This window comes from Gadus macrocephalus, chromosome 16 (genome assembly GCF_031168955.1).
Source record: "Gadus macrocephalus chromosome 16, ASM3116895v1".
Classification (NCBI taxonomy): Eukaryota; Metazoa; Chordata; class Actinopteri; order Gadiformes; family Gadidae; genus Gadus; species Gadus macrocephalus.
Genome location: NC_082397.1, coordinates 16618247 through 16632800, shown reverse-complemented (window position 1 = coordinate 16632800; position 14554 = coordinate 16618247). Strand labels below are relative to the sequence as shown.

The following is a 14554-nucleotide window of genomic DNA, read 5'->3' as shown; positions in this document are numbered from 1 at the left end:
TCCAACTACTCTATCTTAGCAGGGACATGCAAAGCAAATCATTCTAATACCATATTTTATTATTTGGCCTAATATACGTGATCATTTCATGGCGCTGTAGACCTGTAATGCATCAAATGGATAGAGTAAAAATATGCATGCGCCAATATTAATCGGTGTTAATTGTTTTCGGTATGACTATTCCATATGTCTGTCACACCATCCCCCTACACAACCGCGAAGATCACGCTCCCATGGTACCCGCATCCCCTCGGACAATGAGACAAGAACAGACTCGTTCAGTCAATTGGCGGTACACCAGCATGATCCCGGGGGACCACGCGCCGTATAGAAACAGTGGAACACTATCCAAGCTTAATCAGCGTCCCATGATCATTCCTGTGTGAAGCGAACACATGTCGCCACACGTCGCTGCCAATTAACTCTCCTGCCCACGGCCTGGAGCGGTTTGTCCATGCAGTAGGCCTGCGCCGTTCTCAGCCGTCTCCACACATGGATTTTTTGTCATCAATAAATCCATCACCCGTTATTCCCACTATTCGGGATCCATTTGAATGACAGACAGACATAGCCTGACTGACACTAATATTGTATGTCAGTTTGAATGAGGGATGGATAGAGACACACAAAGACAGATAGACATAGACAGATAGATCGACAGACAGACATATAGATACAGTAGGATATATTAATAGACAGATAGATTTATACAGACAAACAGATAGAACTGACAGACACTATATACAGTATATAATGGGTCCTCTTATTTTTTCTTGCTGATTGTGTTTTCATGCTGCCTTGTGCAACGTCTTCCCCATGGGAATAAAGGGAGACACCTGCCACACGTACACTCATCATTTACTGTCTGCTGCAGCCAGAGACCTGATTCCCCTCACTCACCTCACCAGCATGGAATTACACCGCTTTCTGCTCGGACTATGTGCGTTTTTACAGGCGCACGGGTCCGTGTCGACGGAGTCCACGTGCAAGTTGAAGGCCAAGTTCAACCTGAACAGTTACAAGGATGTGAAGAAGAAGGTGACGGTTGGTGGGATGTTTTCCGTTCACCAACGCATCGTTTCAGGCACCCGCAACACCTCCACGCTGCCAGTGTCCTCAGGATGTGAAGGGTAAGCTTTGTAGACACATCTTCTGATTCAGAACAAATCAACCTATAACTTAACGTCAAGCATGAAAGAAGACTACAAACCAAGCAGGTGGTAGGCGTACGTATTATGAGTTCAGAACTATCCATCTGTTAAATGTTCTACTTTAACACATTAATGAGCAGCTAATATTGATATAGAGTCTTACATTTTTGCAATGAGTTATCCTTTTACATATTTTGTAGACCTGCACCTCTTCGTGCCATTGGGACCCGCACACACACCTCTATAGCACTCCTGGGAACCAGTTCATGAAACAACATCCAAAGAACAACATGTCTTCCAGTTATATCCTCTTGTACTTGTATAACCCCAATATTAACAAGGCTTTAAAATGTGGTGCATTACCAAGGCTCAACATTAATCTTTTTGAGGGCTGTCATACTGCATACAGTAAAAACAAACATATTATTTCAAGAGACCTAACACAACCATCCAGTTTGGTAATGTCATCCTTTGATCACGATTAGGGAGGTATCACCAGAAAAAGAAATAATCAATAACTGATGTTGACCTTTGACCCCCTCTCTCTCAGGTTCAACTTCCGCACGTTCCGCTGGACCCAGACCATGTTGTTCGCCATCCAGGAGATCAACGCGAGACAAGACCTGCTCCCCAACACTGACCTGGGCTACGTCATCTACGACTCCTGCTTCACCATCTCCAAGGCGGTGGAAGGCACCCTCACCTACCTCACAGGCCAGGATGTGGCCGTCCCCAACTACCGCTGTGGCTCCGGGGCCCCCCTAGCTGCTCTGGTGGGGGCCGGAGGGTCCGATCTGTCCATCGCCACAGCCAGGATCCTAGGCCTCTATCACTTCCCACAGGTACGGTGGATGTGTGAACTACTTTACTGTAGTGGGATTTAGGTGTGTTGGCTGAGAATGTTATTATCAATGTGCCATCTCTGTTGATTTGCTGCTTGTCCATTCCACCACCATTGACTGTGATCTTCTCCCTCTCCCCTCCTCTCTTCTTCTATTCTCAACTCTTTCCTCCATCTTTTCCTCCACCCCGCCTCATCCCTCCCCATTCCCCCTCTCCTCTCCCCTTCTCTCCCATCCTCTCCCCTTCCTTCCCCTCCTATCCTCTCCTATCCCCCCTGCCCGTCACCCAGGTCAGCTACTTCTCGTCCTGTTCGGCCCTGCAGAGTAAGTTCCAGTTCCCCACCTTCCTGCGGACCATCCCCAACGACCAGCACCAGTCCACGGCCATGGCCAAGCTGGTGCTGCACTTCGGCTGGACCTGGGTGGGCACCATCGCCGCCGACGACGACTACGGCAAGTACGGCATCAAGGAGTTCAAGGAGCAGGTGGAAGAGGCTGGGGTCTGCATCTCCTTCTCCGAGACACTCCCCACGGTAAGCTGTCTGTATGTCTGTTCCCTCTACGCTCCCTATGAGTCTGTCTGTCTGTCTGTCATTACTACCCGCACTGCGGTAGGACTGACTGTCGTACTAAGTTTCTTACCTGCTTAACTTCTCTTCTATCTCTTTCCCTCTCCAATCTCTTTCTTCTACCATCGTTCTCACTCTTTCACTTTCCCATCTGTCTCTCTCTTCTCCTGTCTCTCCCATCTCTTTGCCCCCATCTCTCCCATCTCTCTATTTCTATCTCTCTGCTTCCATCTCTCTCTCTCTTCTCCTATCTCTCCTCTCCCATTTTCCTCCATTTTATCTCTCTCCTCCCCTCTCACGCTCTACTCCCATCTATCTCTCTTCTTCCATTACTCTCTCTACTTCCATCTCTCTCTTATCACAACCTCTCGCCAACCCCTCATCTCTCTCTCTCTCTCCTCTCCTCTCCTCTCTCTCCTCTCCTCTCTCTCCTCTCCTCCCATCTCTCTCTCTCTCCTCTCCTCTCTCTCCTCTCCTCCCATCTCTCTCTCTCTCCTCTCCTCTCTCTCCTCTCCTCCCATCTCTCTCTCTCTACTCCCATCTCTATCCATTCTCTGATCTCTCTTCCCACCATCTCTCTCCCCTCTCTCCCTCTACTTCAATCTCTCTCTGTCTCTCGTTCTTCTTCCGTATCTCTCTCTTCTCCCCTCTCTCCAATCCTTCTCCCCCCGTCACGCTCTCTCTCTCTCCCCCATCTCCCCCCCTCCACCCTCCAGGTGCCCTCCCCGGAGGACATTGCGCGTGTGGTGGACACGGTGGTGGGCTCCACGGCCAAGATCATCGTGGTGTTCGCCTCCGACGTGAACCTCAACCCCCTCATCGCCGAGCTGGTCCGCAACAACGTCACCAACCGCACCTGGATCGCCAGCGAGGCCTGGGTCACCTCCGCCCTCATCAACCAGCCTGGGGTCAGCGCCGCCTCAGAGGGCCCTCGAGATAGATTAGACCGCTGGACAGGCAGACAGACACACTGACTGGCTGACTGACTGACTGACTGACTGACTGACTGACTGACTGACTGACTGACTGACCTGCAGTTATGAGGATATACAGTGAGCTAGATAGACAAGCAGGCTGGCAGAGAGACAGGAAAGGGCAAATACAGACGGACACACAGACACCTTGACAGACAGACATGCAGACAGACAAAAATGCACACAGGCAGACAATCAGAATTGTAAAGAGACAGGAACAGAGACAAAGAATAAGTTTGCATGGAACTTATTTTATAATATGTATATAATACCGAATATGAGGATTGATAATTCTGAAATGTGTGTGTGCGTGTGCCTGTGTTTATGTGTCATTTGTTTGTGTGTGTGTGTGTGTGTGTGTGTGTGTGTGTGTGTGTGTGTGTGTGTGTGTGTGTGTGTGTGTGTGTGTGTGTGTGTGTGTGTGTGTGTGTTTGTGTGTGCGTCTCCAGATCAGTTCCGTGCTGGGTGGTACGCTGGGTTTTGGTGTGAGGCGCGCCGAAATCCCTGGCCTTCAGGAATATCTACTGAGGCTGGACCCATATGACAACACTCTGACTGAAGAATTCTGGGAAACGGTGAGCTCATGAGGCCGATGGAACACCTGATAGAAGGCGAGTTGGGTTGAGTGGAGTTGGTCTACCATTGTTTACAATGAAGTTAGGAACAACGTTGCCTTGCTCTTGGATAGCAAACTAGCTGAATTAAATTCCCTTGCTTTATAAACCATTACCGTTTGCCAGTTACTGTCAGGGATTTTGCTATAGCCCCATGTCCTATTTACGAAATGCTTTCCCTTATTTTACCAATAGATGTCCCCCTTGTTTTATTTTCATTCTCTAGCCTAGAGATGAAAGACCATGGTTTCTCAACGCGGGCGGTACCGCCCCCTGGGGGACGTTCGCACAACCTAGGGGGGCGCTGGGAACGTGATTCCATTTTTTGGGGGGGATTTTAAACTTTCATTGTTTTATTTTTTTGGGGTGAAAAAATAGGCTACCTGAAATAAATAGCCTATTTTCATTTATTGGTTTCTAACCCCTGTGCCGTCTCAACTACTTTTTACTGTCTATGTGCAGTGGAACAGTGATAGTACAGCGCGGTTCGGTCCTGCATTTGCATGTCATGAATATTCATGAATATTCATGAATATTTGTATATTTTTTCGCACCAAAACCGACTCAGAGGGCATTCATTGCTATTAGTGACCAATGCAAAATCAATGAAAAACGATGCATTGACAACTTTAAGCAATATAACACGAGTATGAGTGGGGTTGTTAGTTTATTTTTAATTTTTTATTTGGGGGGGGGGGGGGCGCCAGAGGATCAGGGTAAGGTCAGGGGGCCGTTTGCTCAAAAAAGGTTGAGAACCACTGTGATAGACGATGAGGCATCCGCCGAGCATATAAACTTACTTATCTGTGTTCCCTATTTTTATTAAGCCTTTGCTTGGAGTCTTGGACAGAGAGTGGCAATATCTGTAGTCCATTCACCTTGTTCCTATTGCGTGTGTGTGTGTGTGTGTGTGTGTGTGTGTGTGTGTGTGTGTGTGTGTGTGTGTGTGCGTGTGCGTGTGTTTGTGGCTCTATGTTCTTAGCGCCCCTTTCTCTCCCAGAATGAGGTAAAAGAGCTTTTCATCGATCAGTAACAATATTCTATGCTTTAAGTGTTTGATAGGGGCGCGATATCTCAGACACTGAATACTTAAGCGGGCACTGGGGCCTTGAGGTAATAAAAAAGGCAGTAAAACGCGTCATTGTGTGTTGCGCTCACTTGTCCTCTGCAGGCATTTAACTGCACACTGGACTATGCCAAGGCTATGAGGCAGGCCAGATTGAGCTCCGCCAATGGGAGCCTGAGCAGGGGTGCGAGGGCGGTGCCCGAGGGCCTGTGCAACGGGAAGGAGGACCTGCTGCAGCTCCACAACACGTACACGGACGTCTCGCAGCTACGGATCACCTACAAGTCAGTGGTGGAATTCACACCGCTAACACTGTTCACACCGAGACGCGGACCCTGCCGTCACCAGAGCACTGCTATTACTAATACATCTGCATAATGTGGCTTGTACACCATGACGCCAGATTACAATGACCGCCTCCATCTTGGAAGCATAGGAGCGTTTTTTCTTTTTTTGGTCTTCAGTAATTAATGCTTGGAGTTATTTGTCATCATGGGGAGAAATAGATGTGTTTGAAACTGCCACAGCGTTTCTCAATGCCAGACTTGGCAGAACCAATTTTTCCCATTCCATGATGCATTATTATGTCCCACCCCGCAAAAACATAATAATGCATCATGGGATATTTTTGGAGTAGTGGAGTAGACTAGAATAAAACATGAACAAAAATATCCTGAATGAATGGATTCGCAGATGGGATTGTTTTATTTTTTGAGAGCCTTTCTACTTGATACATTTTGTCATAGAGCAAACAGCTGCTGTAGAAAATTTGCAAACGCTGCAGGTGTAAATTGCATATTGTCCATCAGTGGCATATTATGTTATGAACCCATGGTTTATGTCCATGTCCCCAGTGTGTACAAGGCAGTGTATGCCGTGGCCAACGCCTTACACAACTTGGAGCACTGTGTGGTTGGACAGGGGCCCTTCAACAAAAACAGCTGTGCTGACATCAGTGCCTTCGAGCCGTGGCAGGTATGGGTGTGCGTTGTGTTGTTCATCTGTCTATGCTTGTGTTGCTGTCCAAAGACACTGTACTTAATTAAAGCATCTTCGTTCTCCTTGAGAACTTTTCTGTGTGTTGGTATAATCCATGTCACCTTCCAGGTCTATTTGAAGCTGATTCTAGAAACCTTTAAAGATATATATTACCTCCTCAATTTATTTCATTGCGAGAAGTGGCTGGAAAACAGAATAATAAGTATTCTAAATCTCAGGCTTTCGTGAGACAGAAAAAAACATGTCCAACTGCACTATAACTGTTGCCAAACAAACAGATTTCTGATCTGTATATTTTTGGTCCGACCCTTCTTCCCCCCCAGTTGATGTACTACCTGAAGAACGTGAATTTCACAGTGCCTCACACTGCAGAGGAGATCTACTTTGACCAGGGGGAGGTGGCCGGATACTATGACATCATCAACTGGAAGTTCAATGACGATGGCGAGTTGTCCTACGTCCACGTTGGCAACTACACCGGGAAGGATCCCTCAACCGCCAAGATGGAGATATGGAACTCCTCCATTGTGTGGAACAATGAACAATTTGAAGTAGGATTACTGGAGTGGCACAAGGATGTATTTGATGTCCGACGTGTTGGTTTGTATCATGTTTGTGATTGGTTTGAAGACAGATGTGTGTATCTAGTGTGTGTGGGAGTGTATGTGTTTGGTTCTGAAAATTCTAGTTTTTTCTATCACACATTATGTTGATTTGCCCACCTGACTCTATGGGGCCGTCGCACTGGTGTGTCCGTCTGTATGGTTCCCATAGTGTTTGTGTCAGTGTCAGGGGGGTTCTGATCCAGTGTGTGTGGTGCTCCAGCCCCCCAGGTCTGTGTGCAGTGAGAACTGTGCCCCAGGGACCAGGAAGGGGATCCGGCAAGGAGAGCCCGTCTGCTGCTTCGACTGCATCCCCTGCGCCGACGGAGAGATCAGCAACATCACCAGTGAGATGTAGCATAGTGCCACGGCCAGATGCTCTAGCTTTCTATGCTCTTAGCTTCATGGGTATAATTTAATTCCTGGTGGTTGGCATTAGGACGTAGATATCGTTACTACTCGCGCAAATTTAAATTCTAAGTAAGAATTTCAATCTGCCGTGTGAAGATAAGACCATTTAAAGCTGAAACGCCTCGCCATGGCACACTGGTCCTCCACACAAAGCATTGAGTGGAACTTTGCTAGAAGCTGCACTCATTTTTTACACTCATCAACAAAGTTTACCTTCCCAAAATCTCTTATAAATGTTTACCGTTAAACCCAAGCATTCTATACAACAAACGGCTGGATTGACTTGGCTAACCTGTGCTGTCCGGCTCTGTGGACAGATGCCCGTGAATGTATCCAGTGTGGCGAGGACTACTGGTCCAACGAGGTCCGTGACCTCTGCATCCCCAAGATCATCGAGTTCCTGGCTTTCGGGGAACCGCTGGGCATCACCCTGATCGTCATCTCTGCCTTCGGGGCCCTGATCACCATCGGTGTGATGGTGGGCAACCGGGGGTCCATGCATACAGCCTGCAGTGCTTCATGTCCAACCCTGATTGCTTTCAAGCATTACAGCGGAATTCTATTTCTGTTTTAGCATGGTGTATGATTAAAAACACAAACAGATTGGGACTTATGTTGTGTTATTACGACATGATCATGGGGACGATGTGTCCTTATTTCGAGATAATTATGATCACCATTTGATAATATTATGTTTGACATCCGATTTCCCCTGAACAACTATTCCTTTTGTCTGATGAATCTGTAGTGGCGTACAGATTGAACAATGACAAACTAATTGCTACTAAAAGAAAGGCTATCTTCTAATTGTTGGTGTGTGTCCTTGCGGGGTCATCCAGGTAGTGTTCCTCCTCAACCTGGGCACCCCGCTGGTGAAGGCCAACGACCCCCTGCTGAGCTTCAGCCTGCTGTTCTCCCTGGTGGTCACCTTCCTCTGCTCCATCGTCTACCTTGGGGAGCCTGCGCCCTGGAGCTGCATGACCAGCCAGGTGGCCCTGGCCCTGGGCTTCGCTCTCTGCCTGGCCTCCCTCATGGGTACGGTCGGGTCTGGGTCTGGTTTGATTGGGATCACTAGACCCAACAGAATGACTGATTGGACATTCATGCAGATTCATTTTTCCATGACAGTCCTGTGTGTCTTTCTCGGACTTTGACAAGGAATGTAGATGCTGACCTTTCCATATTTAAAATCTGAATATATTATAGAAGGGTATCCTTTAGAAGGGGAAAGTTACTATAGAAAGTGTATTTTTTTTTACAGTGGCCAGTCTACGTGCTGTTGATTTGAAACCTTTACGGACTATTTTGATTGTTTACTAGTTTATGCATGCTCTAAAAAGCCAATCTAGCGCTAGACACCTGCTTCCAGCCACATGATTGGTCGAAACAAATATGAAACGCCCCTTTCACCCAGAATCCCTGGTGTGCCATCAGACTTTAGATGTCAATCTAAAGTCTGATTCGTGAGACTATACATCATCAAGTAACAGTATCACATACAAAGCCCTGATCACATGTCTTCAACCATGTTTCAATATGCTTTTTTTGTTGTTGTTTACAGGGAAGTCTGTGGTGCTGATGCTCCGGGCGCGGTTCCTGAAGGCGATCCGCGAGAGGGCCAAAGCCGCCGCCAAGGCTGCCAAGGCCGCAGCTGAGGCCGCAGCCAACAGCGACAGTCCTGATGTCATCGCTACCAACGCAACCACCGCCCCCACTGAAGTCCCCGCCCCTAGCGGCCCAGAAGTGGACGTCCTCACGTTTGGCCACCAGAGGCTGATGGCTGCCGTGGCAACCCTGATACAGGTGTTATTTACAATGACTTCACCCTTTTGGCAATGGTAACATGAGACATACATTTAATACACTATTAGTATTATTAATAGGGTAATCATTTGGAAATATTATTTTATTTTATATTCATATGTAGTCGACTCTCGCTTGGCCCTGGTATACTGTGTGTTTTAGTGTTATTATTGAGAAAACTTTAAAGTTACCAAGCGCGTCCTCCTCCTTCCTGTGTCCAGGCGGCGGCGTGCACGGTCTGGCTGATCATCCTGCCCCCCCACCCGGTGAAGAACACGGCGGCCCAGAACGTGAAGATAATCCTGGAGTGTGACGTGGGCTCGATAGTGTTCATCTGCTGCATCTTTGGCTACGACATGCTTCTGGCACTGGTGGCCTTCATCTTCGCCTTCATGGCTCGCAAGTTGGAGGACCACTTCAGGTCAGCCGGCGCAGCGTGTGTGTCTGGTCTTTAGCACAGGGAAATGTGATGTAGGTCGTTTATGTGATGTAGGCCTTTTTTTGGGACCTAACATTTAATCAGTTTTTTTGTTACCTTTTAAATTGTTAAACTACTTACAAGCTGAAAAGAAGCACATTGAATATCATGCTACCATCCTAGGATTTACTTTCCAGCTTTACTATTTCAAACAATCTATTCGTCTTTTTGTGTTTCATTTAAATCCTGTATGCCCGAAAACATTTAGGTACAAACCGACATGCGTAGTAATGAACGAGATATGTATTAACGATGTGACGTGTATTAACCACGTGAATTGATCTTCAATTGCAGCGAGGCCAAGTGCGTGACCTTCGGCATGCTGGTGTTCTTCATCGTGTGGATCTCCTTCATACCGGCGTACCTCAGCACACGCGGCAAGTTCATGGTGGCCGTTCAGATCTTCGCCATCCTGGCCTCGAGCTTCGGCCTGCTGGCCTGCATCTTCCTGCCCAAGTGCTACGTCCTGCTTGTCAAACCGGAGCGCAACACCGAGGAGCTGATGAAGCCTCGCCCTAAACCCCGCGAAGGGTCCACCGGCACCTCTGCGTCCCTGGCATCGTCCGGCACAAGCCTCAACGCCACCACCGCCTCCACTGTCATCGATTGATTAGCCCAATGTCTACACGGTAGCCTACAATCAACGTTTATTGAGTCACTTTTTTAACAAAGGCCAAAAGTTAAAGATCTACTACAATAATGTGTAGGTGTCGCATTGTACAGGCAGAGCGAAAGATTCACATTTTGCAGAATAAACATAAATATGGCTTCTCAATCTCAGGGGGACTTTTGACACGTCCACAATAACGCTCACATACCTTTGATTCGCCATATAATGCAGGCCTTGTGCTTCATGTTGAATTTGTCTTAAATGCTATTGTTGTGATGCTTGATAAGTCCTTTCCTAACATATTGACTGTTGATTGTTGATTGTTGATTGTTGATTGTTGATTGTTGATTGTTATTGATACATTCTACTGCTGCTGTGGTTTTTCGGTCCGTGGTGGTGGAAGAGTTGAATTTGGATGAGTCGTGGAATAGGTTATGATGCATGACTCCCACTAGGGGGCTCCCTAATCCCCTGATATTTTCCAACGTTTTTATTGTGCATCGTTATTTATAAAGTTCAGCTGGTGAGATGACATGGCGTTTAATCGAAGTACCTCCCAAAACGAAATGTCTTTGCAATAAAGTCCATCTGCTACATTGTCGCACATGGTTTTCGTTCATCAATTGCACTTTTTAAGTATCGAGCTTGTTATGAAAAACACTGGATAAAAGTAGCCCAGCTGAGACATGGGTCATGGGTATGTGTTCAGAAGCTTGTTCGGAATGTTAAACTTTACCCCCATGTTTGAAGTCATGCGAAGTGAAGGTGAATCTGACGTCCCACCGCGTTATTACGCTATGGTGACCACGTCAAGAGCTCTCTGCCTTGGTTTGTACTTTGTAGTAATTAATTAATTGCGAAATAATTTGTCATTATGTGAAAAGATTATTCTGTTTGCAACTGCCACTGCGTTTCTTTATGCAAGACGTCAAAACAAAGATTTGATTAAGCTGTTAAGGTATATTTATGTTGATGTACTAGTTTACTTTACTGCAAGTCTCTCAAGGCATCCCAGAGAGTGTCACCAAATGCATTCTGATGTGCAAGCCCTATTCAATGGACGTTACGTCGAAATTCAACCACAACATTTTAGATCTCTAAAAATATTTATAGACCACAAAGACATATTTAGCTTTAGAGATTCTAGTTGGTCTTGCATTTGAAAATCTTTGCAATATTCATAATCTATCTAACACATTTTTCACTTACAACTTTAAAGTAAAAAAAAGTAATGAGATAGCAATTTATGGGGGTCTCGTAATCAAAGCAAGCAAAAATAAGTGCCAAATGTGCCTCTTCATCAGAGCATCATGGTAGTTTTTGTTGGCGCTGCTCCTCCATAAAGAGAGAACTCAAAGAGAAGTTACAGTACCATAAAGAATGAATCAACGTAAATATTCAATAACCTGGGCTAATGAAAACTGTCTCATTTGAGAAACGGTGTCGCAGTTTCAAACACAACAACGTATTACAGTTTTTTCCTATCGTTTTCGGTCATGTACCCATACTATGGTCACTTTTCCCTATCACTTAACACAGTGGGCTTTAGAGACACACACCTCTGCATATCTGTTAACCTTTGGTGCAAAATGCACTACAACAACCACACCACAAACAATGCTGCCATAACTTAACACATGTTTCCTCTCAGAACACTATGACCTAAAAAACACTAACGTCTTGAAGCATTGCCAATTGCATATATAAAATGTTGCTGTGTCCTCCAGTTTGGCATAGATTTCCTGTAGTGTTGCATTGAAAAAAAGAGAAAAAACACAGACAAACACTTCTTTGGACTACAGTAATAAAGTTTGTAATATTACAGTATGACAATCCAAGCCAAGTATCTGCTGACAGTGTTCATATGTCGGTTTACCTCCCACAAAAGATGTCACAATTGAGTGTGGTAAATGTACTGTAATTGTAAATACAGTAAATACTGTAAGTGTTTTATGAGAAACTGAGAATAACCATTTTCAGTTTTTGTAATGCAAATTACATACAGTAAGTACGTAATATATGATCCAGAAACAAATCACAAACACAACAGTTTTTTTCACTGTGATTTACTTTTTGGAGATTTTGTCACTGTGCAAGTGTTACACAAAACAGAAAATACATTACAAAGTCAAAAAATGTGTTCTAACAAAAAATGCAATGCACAAAACCTGCACATACTGTATATTACAGTAGCCCAACAGTGGCGCAGAATTGGGCTAATCCCTCCTATCCTCTGCATTTGGCCACAAATTTTCATCTACGTCGCAACGTATGGTTTCTCTTGCCATACAACGTGGATAAAATCTTTTGGAATGCCTTATCCAGGCCTGGATATCTAAATATTTTTTCTTATTCAAACATGTAACTTCATTTGTCTGTCCAAATGCAGCATCTTTCCATCTACAGTGATCTAAATTACTGATAAGTTAGGTTTTGAACAGAAAGTTCACTGTTTTGAACAGAGTATCTAAACATTGGTAAAATATGCTGTAGTTCCACAGCGTTTTGCCGGTAGTGAACATTGACTGGGGCAGGTATCCATGAAATTTGGAAGAAGGCGTCATTGCCAGCATTTGTATCTTAGCATAGGGGCAAGTAACCACAGTTTGGTTCACATGGTCTACTGGTATGCTCACTGTGTGAAGTGTTTAGGGAATGTGAACATGGTTTAGGTAAATTGCCTAAAACGATAGGAAAAAACTGTAAAGGACAAATCATTGGCAATGAACATCAAAACACTAGTTCCGGTGCAAGGCGACGTTGTGATGTTCAAGCCCAATGAATGATGGCTCACTGTGGACAGTAGACATTATCTTCTTATAATATCTGCATTTAAGGCCAAGTCACAGTTTAATTTAAGTGGAGGTTTGGGAGTTTGGAACTAACGACAACAGGTGATTTAAAATGGGGTAAAAAAGTATTAAACCTTTTTGCTTTAATAATTGTTGATTTATATTTGAACTTTTATAATATTTAAATATGGATTTATTGTAATGACTGCCAGAAGATAGGTTGAGGAGAGCAGCAGAAACAAAGTGACACCGACTGTGAATGTGTGCTGCATTCTGCTGGTGACAGGGCTGTGAAGGAATGGCTCTGTAATGTCAGCTTATGGCTGCCAGAGGATAGAGCTAACTGGGGTCAACTAGGGTGACTCATGAGTGCAATTTGGCCTACATTAAAGGCCTTATTAGATTTTTACTGATATTTGAATTGTGTGTGTGTGTGTGTGTGTGTGTGTGTGTGTGTGTGTGTGTGTGTGTGTGTGTGTGTGTGTGTGTGTGTGTGTGTGTGTGTATTTGTGTGTGTGTGTGTGTGTGTGTGTGTGTGTGTGTGTGTGTGTGTGTGTGTGTGTGTGTGTGTGTGTGTGTGTGTGTGTGTGTGTGTGTGTGTGTGTGGTGTGTGTGTGTGTGTGTGTGTGTGTGTGTGTATTTGTGTGTGTGTGTGTGTGTGTGTGTGTGTGTGTGTGTGTGTGTGTGTGTGTGTGTGAGTGAGTGAACCATTCATCCTGCATCACTGGATGGAACCAAACCACAATCCTTCTTTTTAACTGCAAATCCGGCTTGCCAAATTGAGCTAAATGATACATCTAAAAGCCCTCATGATTTGTTCTTTCATTTATTCTCCTTGATCTCCCTCTGACTGATAAAGGCTCCAGTGTGTATGACAGATGAGCAAGGGAGCTAATGTGATTTGTTTATTATTTTACCAAACAGCCGGCCCCACCAAAGTGGCAGAGCAAGCTGTGTTTACTGCAGGCAGTTGACGCCAAGCCCCTGATGAATAGATGTGAGGGATTAATTCACATTTAATTGCTTGAGATGAATGGTCTCAGGTGACACACAGTGTACTGAACTGATTACAGAGCCTGTGTGAATAATCATTGTGTGGGTGTGGGTATGGGTGTGGGTGTGCGCATGCGCATGCGCTTGTGTGCAATGAGAATTTGCGTGTGTATGTATGTGTGTGTGTGTGTGTGTGTGTGTGTGTGTGTGTGTGTGTGTGTGTGTGTGTGTGTGTGTGTGTGTGTGTGTGTGTGTGTGTGTGTGTGTGTGTGTGTGTGTGTGTGTGTGTGTGTGTGTGTGTGTGCAGAGCATAGCTTGCGGGGGCATTCCATGTAGATCTGTGGACCAAGAGCTTACCCTCTCTCACAGCCTTCCTACCACATGGTTTTCTGATGGTAAATCCATAAAACCCCTCTGTGTGACACCTACCCATCATTGTTCGTACCCCACATATCAATAGGGCTCAATTGCAATTTCAATTATCATGATTTAAACACAAAGCCAAGGAAGCTATACAAGAAGATCAGTCTAAAACCTAATCAGGACTATTTCAATGATCTGAGGTGAGGGAATTTGACACATATTTGTGCTATGTTTTACTCTGTTACACTTATTTTTTTTAAACATACATGGAATGCAAACATCATATG

The 14554-nt window shown here is 45.2% G+C and overlaps 1 protein-coding gene across 1 annotated transcript; it reads left to right on the top strand.

The window, feature by feature from the left end:
* Positions 1–16: 16 nt before the first annotated feature.
* LOC132473992 (vomeronasal type-2 receptor 1) lies at positions 17–10718 on the top strand. Its single transcript, XM_060074393.1, has 14 exons — positions 17–1130; positions 1702–1993; positions 2284–2526; positions 3279–3470; positions 3986–4111; positions 5322–5500; positions 6071–6191; positions 6539–6766; positions 7041–7164; positions 7546–7706; positions 8068–8263; positions 8790–9031; positions 9253–9452; positions 9804–10718. Exons 1-14 carry the CDS (start codon positions 817–819, stop codon positions 10117–10119), a joined length of 2934 nt encoding a protein of 977 aa, XP_059930376.1. The 5' UTR covers positions 17–816; the 3' UTR covers positions 10120–10718.
* The last annotated feature ends 3836 nt before the right edge of the window (positions 10719–14554 follow it).